At 46.8% G+C, this 20044-nt stretch overlaps 2 protein-coding genes across 3 annotated transcripts in view; one reads left to right on the top strand and one right to left on the bottom strand.

The window, feature by feature from the left end:
• The window catches only part of CASR (calcium sensing receptor), a 123036-nt gene that overhangs the window by 89169 nt on the left and 13823 nt on the right, over positions 1 to 20044 (bottom strand). Inside the window, exons 1-2 of one of the 2 annotated variants that reach the window (XM_068266250.1) lie at positions 14914 to 14957; positions 14406 to 14464 (exon numbers count right to left, since the gene is read on the bottom strand). The exons of the other annotated variant lie outside the window; for it this stretch is intronic. The gene's annotated coding sequence lies outside the window, so the exon portion shown is untranslated. Of the gene's footprint in view, positions 1 to 14405; positions 14465 to 14913; positions 14958 to 20044 lie in introns of those variants that run through there. 2 annotated transcript variants of the gene reach the window in all.
• The window catches only part of LOC137545292 (zwei Ig domain protein zig-8-like), an 89838-nt gene continuing 84865 nt past the window's right edge, over positions 15072 to 20044 (top strand). Inside the window, exon 1 of the mRNA XM_068266406.1 lies at positions 15072 to 15195. Within this exon, the coding sequence (XP_068122507.1) occupies positions 15072 to 15195 (124 nt within the window). The remainder of the gene's footprint in view (positions 15196 to 20044) is intronic.

The following is a 20044-nucleotide window of genomic DNA, read 5'->3' as shown; positions in this document are numbered from 1 at the left end:
CACAGTAAAAATATCGTTATTGGGAAAACACGAAAATTCTAAAAAAATTTCTCTAACCGAAAATAGGATTTTTCGATGTGAAAATGATTTTGGCAAAAATTTGCATGCAATACTGTCCTCCAGCCTCCTTTCAGGCTGATTGGTCCCTCGCTGTCCTTTCGGGATGCCTGGGTCCTCTGCTAGCAGCCCTGGTAATTCCGCCCGTCAGGGCATACTGCACATGCACATCCCTGCTGCACGCTTGCGTCTGTGTCTGGGTGCAGAACGCAACTGGGGGGAGGATGAGTACGTGCGGCCGTACTGCGTCTGCTCCAACCGGAGCCGAATGGCAGATTTCCCAGGCCACCTAGCGGAGGACCGAGGTGGCCTGAGACGACAGCGAGGGACCCATCAGTCTGAAGGGGGCTGGAGGAAGGCCCAGGGAGGTTTAGATTGACACCATAAGTGAATTCTATTATTTAGCATCTAGCAAACACTGAAAAGTCACTGACAGGTGGACTAACAGATTGTCAGCTTATTCCTTTAGGAGGAGACAAATATTTGTCGAGTTAAGTAGCTGTTTTGTATGCCGGTGGGTTGTGGAGGTGAGTTGTTGCTCTGAGAAATATTAACCGGCTGCTGGTAACTCATTTCCTAAAGTCATTTTTCCAGGGACGACATCTAGGAAAGGCGACATCTCGTACTCTTGCAGCTCGCCACCTGCTGAAAGCAATGGAGGCACCCAGACATCACAGGAGCCTATAGGCCCAGTTGTCCTGGCAGCCTAGATGTCGCCCTCCATCTACAAAACCCCACCCGAGCACAACGCAAGTGTGCTGGCTATCCTAGCTGTCAATTCTCCCTTACTTCCCTTGAACATCATCACTAGCTACAAGTGTCCCTTAGTATTAGGTAGCCAGAGGTACCCTCAGTATTAAGTAGCTAGTGGTGCTCCCAACTGAAGGGAGATCTGGTCAGTGGAATGCCGAGAGCTGGCTGAGTAATCTCTCATTTACACTCTTATCAGGACTCTGCATAGGGAAGGAGGGAGGAAGGCACTAGGGGAGGGAGCGCCTTTCCATCATCAGGCGCCTGTAGCACGTGCCTACAGTGCCTTATGGTAAATCCAGCCTTGGAGGGACTGCCTGCTGACAACTCCGATCACTGGAGCTTCACTCACACGGCGGAGGGAAGGGGCATCACCCCGTTTATTGCAGACAAGTTAATTGGCTTCCCCCTAAAATTGGCCCTAGACTACCATAGCCAGATGACCCTTCCAGCCCCCACAGAACCCTAGTATAGGTAGGCAGATAACCCCTCCCCCCTTCCCTCTAGTATAAGAAGCCAGATGACCGTCCTCACCTTCCATATAGATAGCCTGATAAACCCCTTCCTCCAGTATACGTAGCCAGGTGAACCCCCTTCCCTAGTATAGCCTGCTGCCCACCCGCCCCTGATCCTGAGGTGCCCTAGGCCATGGCCTATATGGCCTTGGCTTAAATTTGACCCTGGCAGGGATTAGATTGTGAGCCCCTCTGATGGACAGTGTACATGTGCAGAAGACGATGAACCGCTGGGGTCGGCAATACTTCTTCTAAGCCTGCTAAAGAGACCAGAAAGATGAATTGAGCTGCGGCGAGAGACAGTGACCACTAGGGGCTGGAAGAAGCCACAGGTAAGTAAAGCTAGTTTATTTAGGTCACATCATATGTCCTATAACACTCACTCTACCAATACCACACCCTTAACTCTCCCTCTACCAATGCCTAACCACAAACCCCTCCCTCTACTGCAGCCTAACCATTTACCCTCCCTCTACCGATAACCCTCACTCTACTGATGCCTAACCCTCAACCCATCCTCTACCGATAACCCTCACTCTACTGATGCCCAACGCTCAACCCATCCTCTACCGATAACCCTCACTCTACTGATGCCCAACCCTCAACCCATCCTCTACCGATAACCCTCACTCTACTGATGCCTAACCCTCAACCCATCCTCTACCGATAACCCTCATTCTACTGATGCTTAACCCTCAACCCATCCTCTACCGATAACCCTCACTCTACTGCAGCCTAACCCTCTACCGATAACCCTCACTCTACTGATGCCCAACGCTCAACCCATCCTCTACCGATAACCCTCACTCTACTGATGCCTAACGTTCAACCCATCCTCTACCGATAACCCTCACTCTACTGATGCCCAACCCTCAACCTATCCTCTACCGATAACCCTCACTCTACTGCAGCCTAACCATTTACCCTCCCTCTACCGATAACCCTCACTCTACTGATGCCCAACCCTCAACCCATCCTCTACCGATAACCCTCACTCTACTGATGCCTAACCCTCAACCCATCCTCTACCGTTAACCCATACTCTACTGATGCCCAATGCTCAACCCATCCTCTACCGATAATCCTCACTCTACTGATGCCTAACCCTCAACCCATCCTCTACCGTTAACCCTCACTCTACTGATGCCCAACGCTCAACCCATCCTCTACCGATAACCCTCACTCTACTGATGCCCAACTCTCAACCCATCCTCTACCGATAACTCTCACTCTACTGATGCCCAACGTTCAACCCATCCTCTACCGATAACCCTCGCTCTACTGATGCCCAACCCTCAACCCATCCTCTATCGATAACCCTCACTCTGCTGATGCCCAACCCTCAACCCATCCTCTACCAATAACCTCACTCTACTGATGCCTAACCCTCAACCCATCCTCTACCAATAACCTCACTCTACTGATGCCCAACCCTCAACCCATCCTCTACCAATGCCTAACCATTACCCCTCCCTCTATCGATGCCTAACCATTAACCCCAATGGTGCCTACCCAGTAACCCCCTCCCACTGGTAGTACCTTAACCCCAACCCCAATCGGTGCCTATCCCTTAATCCCCCAGAGTCCCCCCCTGCCCCTGTGGCTGTGATGCCTAACTCTTAAACCCCCCTCCCTGCCACAAAGCTGTGATGAGTGGCAATGAGTGGCATTTTGAGCACCCAGAGGTGGCTAATAAAATAAATGGGGTGGCCCTCACTATATATCAGGCGCCTTTGGGCACTTACATTTCCGCTCATTGCTGCTAATAGAGGCTTTTATAATTACCGCAAATGGCAGCAGCACCCTTTTTCCCAGAGTCCCTCTGGCGTCCATTTTACCAGTTTTGGCCAGAGTTACCCTCAGTATAAAGTAGCTAGAGGTGCCCCCAAGTATTAGGTAATTAGAAGTGCCTGTGGCTGAGGGGAGATCTGTGGAATGCCAAAAGCCAGGTGAGTAATATCTCATTTATGGTCCGCTCGGAACTCTGCGTAGGGAAGGAGGGAGAGAGGCATTCAGGGAGGGGAGTGGGCCGCCTTTCCATGCCTACAGTGCCTTATGGTACTTATGGGGTCGGGGGGAAATGAGTTGAACTTACCCGGGGCTTCTAATGGTCCCCCGCAGACATCCTGTGCCCGCGCAGCCACTCACCGATGCTCTGGCCCCGCCTCCGGTTCACTTCTGGAATTTCAGACTTTAAAGTCTGAAAACCACTGCGCCTGCGTTGCCGTGTCCTCGATCCCGCTGATGTCACCAAGAGCGTACAGCGCAGGCCCAGTATGGTCTGTGTCTGCGCAGTACACTCCTGGTGACATCAGCGGAAGGGAGGACACGGGCGTGCAGGCGCAGTGGTTTTCTGACTTTAAAGTCAGAAATTCCAGAAGTGAACCGGAGGCGGGGCTGGAGCATTGGGGAGTGGCTACACGGGCACAGGATGTCTGTGGGGGACCATTAGAAGCCCCGGGTGAGTTCAGCTCATTTTCCCCCGACCCTCCTACAGTATCCCTTTAAGCACACCGAGGATTTGAGTGGATAGTAGTTGGCTGGATCCCCACCAAAAAAATCTACGCACTCGTGTTCCAAGCTTGCTCCGTCTCCTGCTGCTCAATAATGCTGGAGGAGAGATAAAGGATTTTTTTAAGAGTGAAAAGTTATCAATTGATAGAATTACCTCAATTCATGCTAGGTACTAGAGAACTGCCTCCCTAGCATTTTTAAAGTTTTTAGATATTTTTATCCTGCTGGCGCCTCTGTTCTCTAGTAACTTCATTGTATCCACACCTGGTGGAGGGGTGACCTACCCCTTTCTTTCCGATCTACAGAGGGCGACTTCTTAATCCTGAGTGAGGACAGGTCTAATCCACTCACCTGCATTTACAGTGGTTGCCAGAGTGGTAACTCACGTTTGTGAATACCTTATTCTCACACTTTAATTCTTCAACGTATTTCAATACATACTACACTATATTGGGCTCTCGGTGTTCTCGTTTTTATCAATTCACGGTAGCTTTCAGGGCCGGATGTACCATAATTAGATACTTACCTTAACCTCCTTGCTGGTTATCCCGAGCTCAGCTCGGGGTAACCTGCGCAGGAGGATTTCTCAGGCACCGCTGGGCCGATTTGCATAATTTTTTTTCCTACACGCAGCTAGCACTTTGCTAGCTGCGTGTCGTACACGATTGCCGCTGCTACCCTCCGATTCGCCGCTACCCACCACGCCGAGCTGACCCCCCCCCCCGACCCTGCGCAGCCTGGCCAATCAGTGCCAGGCAGCGCTGAGGGGTGGATCGGGATTCCCTCTGACGTCCATGACGCCGGTGACGTCATCCCGTCCCGTCGCCATGGCGGCCGGGGAAGCCCTGCAGGAAATTCCGTTCTGAACGGGATTTTCTGCTTACTCTGATCGCCGGAGGCGATCGGAGTGGGTGGGGGGATGCCGCCGCTCAGCGGCTATCATGTAGCGAGCCCTGGGCTCGCTACATGCTCGCTACATGATTTGGATAAAAAAATGTTTTTTTTTAAAAAAGTGCTGCGCTGCCCCCTTGCCGCCAGCAAGGAGGTTAACAGAGGGAAGCTTCAGTATCCTATTGAGGTTTCCCTCACTACCCTGTTGTCCTCCATCGTTAAAAGGGCGCTCCCCTTGAAGATTAACGACAAGGCATTGTCACATCAGGGCTGTGCAGATCCTCTTCCTGGATCATCAGCCGACAGCTGCGCAAAAGCCAACCGAGCCCGGCCGTGCATGCACAGTAAGGTGGAGCCGCAGGCTCCGTTCTACTGTGCATGCGCAGGCGGGCTCTTGCGGCTAGTGCGTGGCCATGAACCAGGAAGAGGAGCTGCATGGCCCTGATGTGGAGGGGGCCGCGCTCAGTAACAAGGGGCTTCCGACCACTGAGGGAAAGCTCCATTAAGCTGACCCCCCTACAATCTGCACAAATAAAAATTCCATCATGCTTGGTTAGTGCTGCGTTTGTGCCCATTTGTGCTGCAAAAAATAAGATTTGTGCTGCTTTCGTTTTGAAGATAAAAGTACTTATGTTGTCCAAAACATTACCATCACCCAGCCCCCATACAACAATCTGCAGACATGGAACTGGTATGGGTGGGTAGTGCTGTGCTCATTTGTGCTGCTAAATCATCTTTTCCACTGGCTGCGATCCGATTCAAAAAGCGGATCGCAGCCATTTTTCCGATCGCTACAGCACAGCGACAACATGTAAATCGTGGTGCTCACTTTCCACTAAGATGCTTCAATCACGATTTGTTTTTTGCCGAATCGTGATCGCCAGCCGGCGCGATTCTCATCACGATCGTGCTACGTTCCCGACAGCAGTACAACGCAATGCGTACAGTGGAAAAAAGCAGCTTGCGTAATCGCAAGCGCAGGTGATTTGCGCTTGCGATTGCTCTTGCTACCGGAAAAGGGCCCTTATAGTTTTTGAGATATTCAACGCATACCAGTATACTTGTACGGGTACTGGGTGATGTTGTTGTTTTGGACAACATAAATGCTTTTATCTTCAAAATGAAAGCAGCACAAATCTTAATTTTTGCAGCACAAATGGGCACAAAAGTAGCACTAACCAATCATGATGGAATTTTTATTTGAGCTGAGTGTGGGGGGCAGCTTCATGGAGCTCCGAGGGAAGCCTCAGTAGGCTTCCCTCTCTTCAGGGTAAGTATCTGATTTTGAACCTGAGCTTCACCATACCTCCCAACTTTTTGAGATGAGAAAGAGGGACACTTAACCACTTGCCGACCGCCTACTTCATATTGGCGGCGGCAAAGTGGCAGCCCCAGGACCACGTAACGCAGATTGGCGTCAGGTCCTGGGGCACTCTCTGGCCGGGGATCGCGCGCTGGGATGCGCGCGCATCCGCCGGCAATAGGCTCCGCCCACCCGCGACGTCAACCCGCCGGCCAATCGGAAGCGCCGGCGGGTTGTTAACCCGACGATCGCCGGATAGGAAGCGTATAATACGCTTTGTAATGTTTACAAAGTGTATTATACAGGCTGCCTCCTGCCCTGGTGGTCCCAGTGTCCGAGGGACCACCAGGGCAGGCTGCAGCCACCCTAGTCTGCACCCAAACACACTGATCTGCCCCCCCCTGCCCCCTGATCGCCCACAGTACCCCTCAGACCCCCCCCTGCCCACCCCCCAGACCACCGTTTGCACACAATCACCCCCCTAATCACCCATCAATCACTCCCTGTCACTATCTGTCAACGCTATTTTTTTTTTTAGTCCCTAAACTGCCCCCTGCTCCCTCCTGATCACCCCCCCCCCACCCCTCAGATTCTCCCCAGACCCTCCCCCCCCCCCCCTGTGTACTGTATGCATCTATCCCCCCTGATCACCTGTCAATCACCCGTCAATCACCCCCTGTCACTGCCACCCATCAATCAGCCCCTAACCTGCCCCTTGCGGGCAATCTGATCACCCACCCACACCAATAGATCGCCCGCAGATCCGACATCAGATCACCTCCCAAATCCATTGTTTACATCTATTCTCTCTTCTAAACACCCACTAATTACCCATCAATCACCCATCAATCACCCACTATCACCACCTGTCACTTTTACCCATCAGATTAGACCCTTGCGGGCACCCAATCACCCGCCCACACGCTCAGATTGCCCTCAAACCCCCCCTTATCGATTCGCCAGTGCATTATTTACATCCGTTCTTCCCTGTAATAACCCACTGATCACCTGTCAATCACCCCCTGTCACTGCCACCCATCAATCACCCCCTGTCACTGCCACCCATCAATCAGCCCCTAACCTGCCCCTTGCGGGCAATCTGATCACCCACCCACACCAATAGATCGCCCGCAGTTCCGACATCAGATCACCTCCCAAATCCATTGTTTACATCTATTCTCTCCTCTAAACACCCACTAATTACCCATCAATCACCCCCTATCACTACCTGTCACTGTTACCCATCAGATTAGACCCTTGCGGGCACCCAATCACCCGCCCACACGCTCAGATTGCCCTCAGACCCCCGCCTTATCAATTCGCCAGTGCAATATTTACATCTGTTATTCCCTGTAATAACCCACTGATCACCTGTCAATCACCAATCAATCACCCCCTGTCACTGCCACCCATCAATCACCCCCTGTCACTGCCACCCATCAATCAGCCCCTAACCTGCCCCTTGCGGGCAATCTGATCACCCACCCACACCAATAGATCGCCCGCAGATCCGACATCAGATCACCTCCCAAGTGCAGTGTTTACATCTCTTCTCTCCTCTAAACACCCACTAATTACCCATCAATCACCCCCTATCACCACCTGTCACTGTTACCCATCAGATTAGACCCTAATCTGCCCCTTGCGGGCACCCAATCACCCGTCCACACCTTAGAACGCCCTCAGACCCCAGCCCTGATCACCTCGCTAGTGCATTGCTTGCATCTATTTCCCCCCTCTAATCACACCTTGAGACACCCATAAATCACCTCCTGTCACCCCCTAGCACACCTACCCATCAGATCAGGCCCTAATTTGCCCCGTGTGGGCTCCTGATCACTCGGCCAAACCCTCAGATCCCCCTCAGACCCCCTTCCGATCACCTCCCCAGTGCATTGATTGCATCTATTTTCCCCTCTAACCGCCCCCTGAGACACCCATCAATCACCTCCTGTCACCCCCCTAGCACTCCTATCCATCAGATCAGGCCCAATACATCCTGTCATCTAAGAGGCCACCCTGCTTATGACCGTTTCCACAAAATTTGCCCCCTCATAGACCACCTGTCATCAAAATTTGCAGATGCTTATACCCCTGAACAGTCATTTTGAGAAATTTGGTTTCCAGACTACTCACAGTTTTGGGCCCGTAAAATGCCAGGGCAGTATAGGAACCCCACAAGTGACCCCATTTTAGAAAGAAGACACCCCAAGGTATTCTGTTAGGTGTATGATGAGTTCATAGAAGGTTTTATTTTTTGTCAAAAGTTAGCGGAAATTGGATTTTTATTGTTTTTTTCACAAAGTGTCATTTTTCACTAACTTGTGACAAAAAATTAAATCTTCTATGAACTCACCATACCCCTAACGGAATACCTTGGGGTGTCTTCTTTTTAAAATGGGGTCACTTGTGGGGTTCCTATACTGCCCTGGCATTTTAGGGGCCCTAAACCGTGGGGAGTAGTCTAGAAAACAAATGCCTCAAAATGACCTGTGAATAGGACGTTGGGCCCCTTAGCGCACCTAGGCTGCAAAAAAGTGTCACACATGTAGTATCGCCATACTCAGGAGAAGTAGTATAATGTGTTTTGTGGTGTATTTTTACACATACCGATGCTGGGTGGGAGAAATCTCTCTGTAAATGGACAATTGTGTGTAAAAAAAAATCAAAAATGTGTCATTTACAGAGATATTTCTCCCACCCAGCATGGTTATATGTAAAAATACACCACAAAACACATTATACTACTTCTTCTGAGTACGGCGATACCACATGTGTGACACTTTTTTGCAGCCTAACTGTGCTAAGGGGCCCAAAGTCCAATGAGTACCTTTAGGATTTCACAGGTCATTTTGAGACATTTGGGTTCAAGACTACTCCTCACGGTTTAGGGCCCCTAAAATGCCAGGGCAGTATTGGAACCCCACAAATGACCCCATTCTAGAAAGAAGACACCCCAAGGTATTCTGTTAGGTGTATGATGAGTTCATAGAAGATTTTATTTTTTGTCAAAAGTTAGCGGAAATTGGATTTTTATTGTTTTTTTCACAAAGTGTCATTTTTCACTAACTTGTGACAAAAAATAAAATCTTCTATGAACTCACCATACCCCTAACGGAATACCTTGGGGTGTCTTCTTTCTAAAATGGGGTCACTTGTGGGGTTCCTATACTGCCCTGGCATTTTAGGGGCCCTAAACCGTGAGGAGTAGTCTAGAATCCAAATGCCTCAAAATGACCTGTGAATAGGACGTTAGGCCCCTTAGTGCACCTAGGTTGCAAAAAAGTGTCACACATGTGGTATCGCCGTACTCAGAAGAAGTAGTATAATGTGTTTTGGGGTGTATTTTTATACATACCCATGCTGGGTGGGAGAAATCTCTCTGTAAATGGACAATTGTGTGTAAAACAAATCAAATAATTGTCATTTACAGAGATATTTCTCCCACCTAGCATCTGTATGTGTAAAAATACACCCCAAAACACATTATACTACTTCTCCTGAGTACGGCGGTACCACATGTGTGGCACTTTTTTGCACCCTAAGTGCGCTAAGGGGCCCAAAGTCCAATGAGTACCTTTAGGATTTCACAGGTCATTTTGAGACATTTGGGTTCAAGACTACTCCTCACGGTTTAGGGCCCCTAAAATGCCAGGGCAGTATAGGAACCCCACAAATGACCCCATTTTAGAAAGAAGACACCCCAAGGTATTCCGTTAGGAGTATGGTGAGTTCATAGAAGATTTTATTTTTGTCACAAGTTAGCGGAAAATGACACTTTGTGAAAAAAAAACAATTAAAATCAAACTCCTAATGGAATACCTTGGGGTGTCTTCTTTCTAAAATGGGGTAATTTGTGGGATTCCTATACTGTCCTGGCATTTTAGGGGCCCTAAACCGTGAGGAGCAGTCTTGAAACGAAATTTCTCAAAATGACCTGTGAAATCCTAAAGGTACTCATTGGACTTTGGGCCCCTTAGCGCAGTTAGGGTGCAAAAAAGTGCCACACATGTGGTATCGCCGTACTCAGGAGAAGTAGTATAATGTGTTTTGGGGTGTATTTTTCCACATACCCATGCTGAGTGGGAGAAATATCTCTATAAATTGACAATTGTGTGTAAAAAAAATAAAAAAATTGTCATTTACGGAGATATTTCTCCCACCCAGCATGGGTATGTGTAAAAATACACCCCAAAACACATTATACTACTTCTCCTGAGTACGGCAATACCACATGTGTGGCACTTTTTTGCAGCCTAACTGCGCTAAGGGGCCCAAAGTCCAATGAGCATCTTTAGGCTTTACAGGGGTGCTTACAATTAGGCACCCCCCAAAATGCCAGGACAGTGAACACACCCCACAAATGACCCCATTTTGGAAAGTAGACACTTCAAGGTATTCAGAGAGGAGCATAGTGAGTCCGTGGCAGATTTCATTTTTTTTGTCGCAAGTTAGAAGAAATGGAAACTTTTTTTTTTTTTTTTTCTGTCACAAAGTGTCATTTTCCGCTAACTTGTGACAAAAAATAAAATCTTCAATGAACTCACCATGCCTCTCACTGAATACTTTGGGATGTCTTCTTTCCAAAATGGGGTCATTTGGGGGGTATTTGTACTATCCTGGAATTTTAGCCCCTCATGAAACCTGACAGGTGCGCAGAAAAGTCAGAGATGCTTGAAAATGGGAAAATTCACTTTTTGCACCATAGTTTGTAAACGCTATAACTTTTACCCAATCCAATAAATATACACTGAATGGTTTTTTTTTTATCAAAGACATGTAGCAGAATAACTTTCGCGCTCAAATGTATAGGACATTTTACTTTATTTGAAAAATGTCAGCACAGAAAGTTAAAAAAGTCATTTTTTTGACAAAATTCATGTCTTTTTTGATGAATATAATAAAAAGTAAAACTCGCAGCAGCAATCAAATAGCACCAAAAGAAAGCTGTATTAGTGACAAGAAAAGGAGGTAAAATTCATTTAGGTGGTAGGTTGTATGACTGAGCAATAAACCGTGAAAGCTGCAGTGGTCCGAATGGAAAAAAAGGCTCTGGTCCTTAAGGGGTTTTATGACTGCAGTCCTTAAGTGGTTAAGCCACGCCCCTGTCACATCCCTGGTCATGCCCCAATCACACCCCTAGTCACACATACCATAAAGATTTCAAGAAAAATATATTGTTTTATAATTCAGACCACACTGGTCCTTTCTATCCTGGTTCATTTTCCTTCATAGTAACATTTTAAAATTAGTAATATATCAATTTAAAGGCTGGGAATAAAGTTAATCAAACACAGTTTTAGCAGAGAAATAATATATGTACATAGAAAGAAGGACAAAGTCCTGAAAGAGGGACAAATGAGGAGGAAAGAGGGACAGTTGGGAGCTTTGACTTCACCTCGGGTTCACTTTAACTTCAGCACCAATCTCAAGCATAGAAAGCAAGTAAAAAGTGATAAATATTCTCTCAGGACATGAATCAATGTTATTGTGTTAATGGAAGTTTTATACTCAATAAACACCCTTGAAACGAAAAAGTGATAAATAAATAGAATGGATGGATAAGTGGCAATTTACAAACACACATTATCTAAAACGAGCGGGGCATTGATCTGCTGCCCAAGGCTGACTTCCTGCTTATTCAAACATAAACAAAAACTATAGACATATATTGAAGGCATGCAGGCGCAGCAAGAGAGAATAACATCCTATGGGTATTATTATCTCCCTAAACTATTGCCATGCATTACTGTTATCTTTCAAGAGCTACAGGCCTACTATAATCAATATTTCGGCTGGTCACATGATCACAGTTTTTCATTCAAATGCTGCCATCTGGAAGGAGGGACTATGTGTGAAGTCAACAGGTAGCTCCTGCATGTGCTTCAGGGTGGGAATGGGGTGGGGTTCTCAGGCTGCTAAAAACTGTCAGTCACAGAGCAGCGGAGTTTATGAACTCTGACTCTATAAGAACTTCTGCCACACCAATCAACCAGTTTTTTAAGGAAACTAATGTGATAGGCCTGCCACCAGCTGCTCTGTTTTTGTACAATACAATATCAATAGTCTGACTGAAGATACGATCGTTCATTAAAAAGCTGTACCATTAATGGTTGACACTAATGCAGAATACCAGGATCTCCATTGTCATTCCCGTTACTGGGGAATCATCTGGTGATGCTAGGTAATAATACATTCAATTTCTATTTTCGGTTTCACACTGGTGTCTAATGATGGTAATGTCTAGAACAACTCATGGAGAAGCATGTGATCAGTTTGGTCAGGTGATAGATATGGAAGTCTCTGATTTGCTATTCAAGATCATGTGCTAAAGCAGGATGCAACTACAGCAAATCAGAGCCTTGCAAATCTATCAGCTGATCAAGCAAATCACATGCTTCTCCATGCGTTCTCATACATATGACCATCACTACTGCCCTCCATTGCAGCCTCTGGCAGACACTGAAGGCGATGGTAGCAGACCATCATTAAGGAAATGTGCAGACAGGTGAGACGTTAACAGGAAATGACTAAAAATGCGCCTTCAGAGCGGTCAGGGTAATTTACTCTTATTTCACCGGGCATCATCTGGAGCCAAACACCAATGGTCGGCTCCCCTCGTTGAATGTCATAGGAGGTTGTAGTTGAACGTGTGGTAAACGTCAGTATGCTGTAGCCTGGCATTCAGTTTTGCAGACTCTAGTGGAAATCTACCCTTAAAGGGTACCTGTATGGGAAAAAAAAGTCCCCCAATGGGATGGGTACTCGCCTCGATAGAGGGGGGCCTCTGGATATTCCAGAGGCATCCTCCTCCACTGGGTGCTTCCAGCACTGCGCCCCCCCCCCCTTCCCGTAAAAAGACAGCTGATAAGTCCTTGCCAGTGGCTTGCGCATGCGCAGCTGCACTAGCTCTGATTTTTCCACCAAAGTCCGAGCAGGTCCATGCTATTGCGCTGGTACAGAGCGGCTGCGATTTATGGGAGTCTCTGTGCTGGAACGGCCTAGCAGAGGAGGACAGGGGAAGCCATTGGAGGCTTCCCTCCCCCCAGGGTAAGTATTGTAATTTTTCTTAAACAAACTCACCGTTTTAAAGAACTGTAGTGAGAATAACGTAATTAATAAAATTTCTTATTTTTTTTTACAATATTCACTTAAATAAATGATTTAGTCAGTGTTTGCCTATTGTAAAATCTTTTCTTTCCCTGATTTACATTCAAAAATGCATCACTAGTGGCGATATCTTTAGTCCTGTCAGATGCAGCTCCGCAGAATGTTTGGTCACTGAGAAAATATACCTGGTCTCCCAGAATGGTCTGGGAAGAGAATTCCGCATAGCTAAACAGCCTAGGCTAAGCATCACTGAGAGGGCGGGGCTAAATACCAATGTACAGCAATATATATGTTACAGCCAGAATCCGGAGGCTGGCCACTTCAGGTTCTGGCCAGTCAGAACTAGAAGTGGCCAACTCACTGCAATGTGTGAAATGAAATGAATCCCAACGGCTCCGTTCCTCTTCCCAGGCTCTGGCTCCTCCCCCTGCCCCCTTCTATTGGCTTCAGGGAGCCGGGGTCGGGGGGGGGGGGGGACAGCATGCTATGCAGCCAGAGTCGTTTGTTGCGGCAGGGAACGCTGCAGACATTGCTTCTGCCAGCACCCGCTCTGCAGGAAAGAACGTCACAAATCCCCACTTTCCTGCCGCGGCGAACGACCCTGGCTGCATTGCATTTCCCCCGGCTGCCAGAACTCAATAATAAGAGGGGCAGGGGGAGGAGCGGGAAGGGGAACGGACTAGCCGGCGCCGCCAGGATTCAATTCATTTCGTGCATTGGACGCAGAAAGATGGCCACTTATAGTTTTGACCGTCCAGAACCCGAAGTGGCCAGAATTCGGATTCTGGCCGTAATATATATATATAGGAAGAGTTTCTGCTTCTGAAACCCGGATAATTACCCTAAAAGTGTCCTGAATAATTTTCTGCATTCTAATATATGTCACCACAGGGCCTCTTTAATTAGGCTACAACGTATTGACTGATCTCTTCGCTTGTGCGGCGATAAAAAAGCCTCAACTGCTTAATCAGAGCCTCATTTAAATGCTGCAATTTCACACCAGAGTCTTTGTGGTCAGGGCTGGCCTCCGCTGTAAAACCGCTCTGCGCCTGAAGACCGGCTTTCAAAAAAACACTCATATTCAGATTGTATTGTAGCAGCTCTGGGCAAACTGCAAAATATAAATAAACAAATAAAAGTCCTTCCTGTACAGTATATAAAGGAAGTTAAAGAGGAACTTTAACAAAACAAGAAAAAACAAATCCAATACATTGCAAAGTGAGAAGTTAAAAAATATGAGAGATCAAGAAATGATTGATATTTACCATGTAATTTGTTCATGTTGTTTTATCCACAATCAGCCTGCAGGTTATCATCTTTACTACTGGAAGACATGAAAAAAAACAAGACAGCGCGGACTGCCATTATGTATAACCCCACCCACGAGCAAAGCGATAGGCTAAAAGGTTGTTTTTTTAATTGTTATACAAATGCACAGAGGTAGGTACTGGTTGCTTGGCTTCATTGGAAACAGCTGTTATTTGCTGCTTACTTGGCAGTTGGAAAAAGATGTTATTTATCACAATGCAATGAGGTTCACAGACAGGAAACTGTCAGGACTATGGTCATGACATCACATTGTGGGAGGGGCTTCACTACAATATCAGCCATACAGGGCCCCCTGATGGTCTGTTTGTGAAAAGGAAAAGATTTCTCATGGGAAAGGGGGTATCAGCTACTGATTGGGATGAAGTTCCTGGGTAAGCATTCCTCTATAAATTGTTGAAACAAACCTATGAGATTCAGGGTAAGAAAAAAAAAATAGATACTTACCTCAGGAGAGGGAAGCTTCTGGATCCTGTAGGTATCTTCTGTCCTCCACCACTAAGTCATTCTAGAGCAGGGACCCCCGAAGCGAAGCTGGAATGTGCCTGCATGGGAGTACGGATCTGATTAGGATTCAGCGGAAGAAGCCAGGCCCCATTGAGACCATGGCTACTGCACATGTGCAAGCTGTCGACAAGCCCTTGGCAATAGTTTTGCAGAGGGGACAACGCTGGAACACAGGAGGACGGGGGAGGCTTCTGGAAGATCCAGAGGCGTCCCTCTCCCAAGGTGAGTGCCCGTTTGGGACACTAACAAAGATATTGTTGTATATTTACTTCTGTAAATTCCATTCCTACAAAAAAATCAATATGACAGCCAGGGGCGTTGCTAGGATCCTAATGCTGGGTACACACGGTGCGTTCCCACACTCGATGCCCCGCTCGATTCCCGGCCACTCGATTATTTATTATACTGAGAGATATGTCTGGAGGCTGCAACTTCATTGGGAAGTGGAGGAACTAGTTTTAATTAACTTTTCAGACATAATTGAATTCCCAGTTTGTTCTACTTTGATCTTTCAGAGATTTCCCATCTCCAGGTGATGGGTGACAGCTTGCCAAGCGTCCTGGCTTCCCAACATTCCAACAGGCTGTCATATGTAAATTGCAGAGTTTCCTGATAGCCTGTGAAGTCCCCAGACTCTGGTAGTCTTGATTTGTATATTGGGACAATGGGCTGTCTACATGTACACAGAGTTCAAAAGCCATGGAGACCAGCCTATTCTTCATCAAGTGGCTGATAATTAGCAGTTCCCTGCTACCAGAGGACTTAATGCAAACGTAGGTTCATTGACACATGGACAATCACCTTAACAGCTTCCTTGAGCCAGGTGACAATACCTTCCAAAAGCCAGCTGCCCGACTGGCCTCTTAACATACATACACATCTGAGGTAGTACATAGTAGACAGAAAAATGAAAAAATATGTTCCTGTATTATCCTTAAAGAGACTCCGTAACAAAAATTGCATCCTGTTTTTTATCATCCTACAAGTTCCAAAAGCTATTCTAATGTGTTCTGGCTTACTGCAGCACTTTATACTATCACTGTCTCTCAATAAATCAATGTATCTTTCTCTTGTCAGACTTGTCAGCCTGTGTCTGGAAGGCTGCCAAGTTCTTCAGTGTTGTGGTTCTGCTATGAAATCCCCCTTCCAGGCCCCTCTCTGCACACTGCCTGTGTGTTATTTAGATTAGAGCAGCTTCTCTCTTCTCTCTTATCTTTTACAAGCTGGATAAATCGTCCTCTGAGCTGACTGGGCTTTCACATACTGAGGAATTACATACAGGCAGAGCTGTCTGCACTCTGCTGGAAGAAACAGCCTGACACTTCAGTGGAAGATAGCTGCAGGGGGAAAGAAACACACAAATGATCTCTTGAGATTCAAAAGGAAGGGTGTAAACAGCCTGCTTGTGTATGGATGTATTTTCTATGTGTGGACATACTGTACATCAACCTACTTCCTGTTTTGGTGGCCATTTTGTTTGTTTATAAACAAACTTTAAAACTGTTTTTAACCACTTTTAATGCGGCGAGGAGCGGCGAAATTGTGACAGAGGGTAATAGGAGATGTCCCCTAACGCACTGGTATGTTTACTTTTGTGCGATTTTAACAATACAGATTCTCTTTAACATCATAACTAGCTGCTATCATGACACATAGCACACAGCATACCCCCCATTGCTGTGCTGTGTTGCCATGCTGGGTGCTATGGTGCCTGTATGAGGAACTCTGGGTGCTGTAATGCCAGGCTGGGTGCTGTGGTGCCATGCTGGGTACTGCGTAGTGCTATGTTGGGTGCTGTGGTGCTTCTGTAGGGCATGCTGGGTACTGTGTGGTGCCATACTGGGTGCTGTGGTGCTTCTACTGTGCCTGAGGGGACATTCGGGGCACATGCCACTGATCTTTGGGGCTAGCAACACCCCTGATGACAGCACTTCCTGTGTCGGGTTGACAGCTGGACCAGCTCCCACTGACAGACCCCCAGTAACAGATCAGACCCCAGTGATGGACCAACCTCCACTGACAGACCCCATTGACAGATCAGACCCCAGTGATGGACCAGCCCCCTTCCCGTGGAGAGGAGACCCTCAGTGACAGATCAGACTTCAGTGATGGGCACTGGCAGACCCCTAATGACAGATTAGACCAGGGATCCCCAAACTTTTTTAATCAAGGGCTGGGTCAGCATACTTCAGACTGCTGGGGGGGGGGGGGGGCTGGAGAATACATAAAATGATGTAGAAAAAGTTTATATTGAACCTAGGTATTGTAGACAGCGCTTATCAACATGTGCAGCCCTCGTGTCTCCCATTTATCCAGAGCCGATATTATGCCACTAACACAGCATGAGCAGGTAGTATGCCCCAGCTTTCTGGCTTCCATGTGGATGGGTGGTGCCAGCACTGCTATGCTATATGTGTGTCACCAATATTTAAAGACGCATCGGGCAGCATCAATAGGTAATACGTTTTGTGGGTGGGGGCCAGTGAAAAGGCCTCAGGGAACCACATTCGACCCTTGTGATGGACCAAACTCCTAGAGACAGATCGGATCCTGCTGACAGACTGCTAGTGACAGAGCTGGCTACAACTTCTACTCAAGCTGCAATGTGATTTATATTCCAGAATTCAAGTTACAACATGCGCTGTGATCAGCAGTGCATACAGTCCAGTAACAGACAAGCCAGCAAGTCCCCCACTAATACTAGCAATTCGGAAATTCTCCACCATATAACCTTGATATTACAACAGCCCCACCAGGTGTGCCAGAGACAGACTATAACTTGCTATCCTCTAAAGCATGCAAAGCTCCCAACTGTCCCACTTTTGGAGGGACAGTCCCTCTTTGGGAACCAAATCCATCTGTCCCTTTTTTTTCCCTTGTTTTGTCCCTCTTTCAGGGCTGATCTACAGATCTACTTGAATATTTGTATCCTTCTACTTAAAAATGTGTTTATTTGTCTAACTTTTACTTCCATCCAGGGCACTGTAGGCACGAGCCTTCAGGCGCCAGATGATGGAGGGGCAGCTTACTCCCCTCCCCTAGAGCCTTCCCCCTTCCTTATGCTGAGTCCCGATCGCAGCATAAATGAGAGGTTACTCCCTCAGCTCTCGCCATTCCACTGTCCAGATCTCCCTTCAGTTAGGGGCACCACTAGCTACTGAGGGTACTTCTGGCTACCTAATACTAATGGGCACCTGTAGCTACCTATGATGGGCAAGGGAAGCAAGGGAGAGGTGACAGCTGGGATAGGCAGCACACTTGTGGTACAGTTTGGAGGGGGTTTATGGAGGGCAAAGTTTAGGGTGCCAGAATATTTGTGCCTATTGGCTCCTGTGATGTAAATCCTCCCCTGCTTCCATCCTTTAAATTGATATTTCCAAATGTTTATATAAAGTAAACCTAATGATGACAGAAAGGACCAGTGTGGAATGAATATCGTTTGCTTATGGATTCTGTATGGTATGCATGACTAGAGGTGTGGCAGGGGCATATGTGGAGGTGTGGCAGGGGTGTGTCTTAAAGAGACTCCGTAACAAAAATTGCATCCTGTTTTTTATCATCCTACAAGTTCCAAAAGATATTCTAATGTGTTCTGGCTTACTGCAGCACTTTATACTATCACAGTCTCTGTAATAAATCAATGTATATTTCCCCTGTCAGACTTGTCAGCCTGTGTCTGGAAGGCTGCCAAGTTCTTCAGTGTTGTGGTTCTGCTTTGAATTCTGCTATCCAGGCCCCTCTATGCACACTGCCTGTGTATTATTTAGATTAGAGCAGCTTCTCTCTTCTCTCTTATCTTTTACAAGCTGGATAAATAGTCCTCTGAGCTGGCTGGGCTTTCACATACTGAAGAATTACAGACACAGGCAAAGCTGTTTGCAGGAAGAAAAGAGCTGCCTGAAACTTCAGTGCATGAGAACTGCAGGGAGAAAGAAACACACAAATGAACTCTTGAGATTCAAAAGGAAAGCTGTATACAGCCTGCTTGTGTATGAATGTATTTTCTATGTGTGGACATACTGTACATCAACCTACTTCCTGTTTTGGTGGCCATTTTGTTTGTTTATAAACAAACTTTTTAAAACTGTTTTTAGCCACTTTTAATGCGGCGAGGAGTGGCGAAATTGTGACAGAGGGGAATAGGAGATGTCCCCTAACGCACTGGTATGTTTACTTTTGTGCGATTTTAACAATACAGATTCTCTTTAAAGTTTTCTTCTTTCTTATCTCAGAAAGTTGGGAGGTATAATGTAGCTTTAACTGACGGTGAGTAGAAATCTGATTTCAAATCTGGGGTCTGCTGTGCTCGATGAAACACTTTAATGAATTTTTCTGGCAGATTATAGGAGAACATTTGATAGTGTTGGTCCACATCTCATTGCATTTATTCCTGATCTATTGCACTAGGCTCCTTCCTGTCTGTGCAGAAGCTCCTCCTTAATACGCATCGGTTAAAAAATGGCAAACAAAAATGGCGCCCCCCCCATAAGCGTTTAGTGGCAAGGAAGTTAAAATATTTATCAGGTACCATATTTTGACTTTCTTGCCGCTAATCGCGGCTTTTACTCCTGGCACCTGTGGCGGCGCCATTTTTATTTTCCCTCGCCCCTCGTCCTGCGCCATTTTTCACTGAAGCAAAATTATAACAAATAAAGGCTTGAAATATCTCGCTTTGCATGTAATGAGCCTATTTCATAGATTAGTTACCTATTTTAAATTGAATTATTGACATAAGTGGACTTTTGCACGATAGTCACATTTTTCGAGTTTCACCATGTGGTAAATGTCAGAATGTAAATCAGGGAGAGGAAAGATGTTACAATGGACAAACACTGACTAAATCATTTATACATAATTATTGTAAACAATGAGCAATTTTACTCATCATGTTATTTTCACTACAGTACTCTTTAACCACTTGAGGACCGCAGTGTTAGGCCCCATTCACATCACAAACGCGGATGGCCATGCGTGCGGAACGCAACGCGTACGAACGCACGCCATCCGCGTTTGTGTGCGTTGCGTGGCTGATCCCATCACTGAAAAGTGAATGGGACAGCCACGCATTTTT

The sequence above is a fragment of the Hyperolius riggenbachi genome, chromosome 2 (genome assembly GCF_040937935.1).
Source record: "Hyperolius riggenbachi isolate aHypRig1 chromosome 2, aHypRig1.pri, whole genome shotgun sequence".
Lineage (NCBI taxonomy): Eukaryota > Metazoa > Chordata > Amphibia > Anura > Hyperoliidae > Hyperolius > Hyperolius riggenbachi.
Note: the sequence above shows the minus strand (reverse complement) of the source record. Positions and strands in the feature narration are given on the sequence as shown.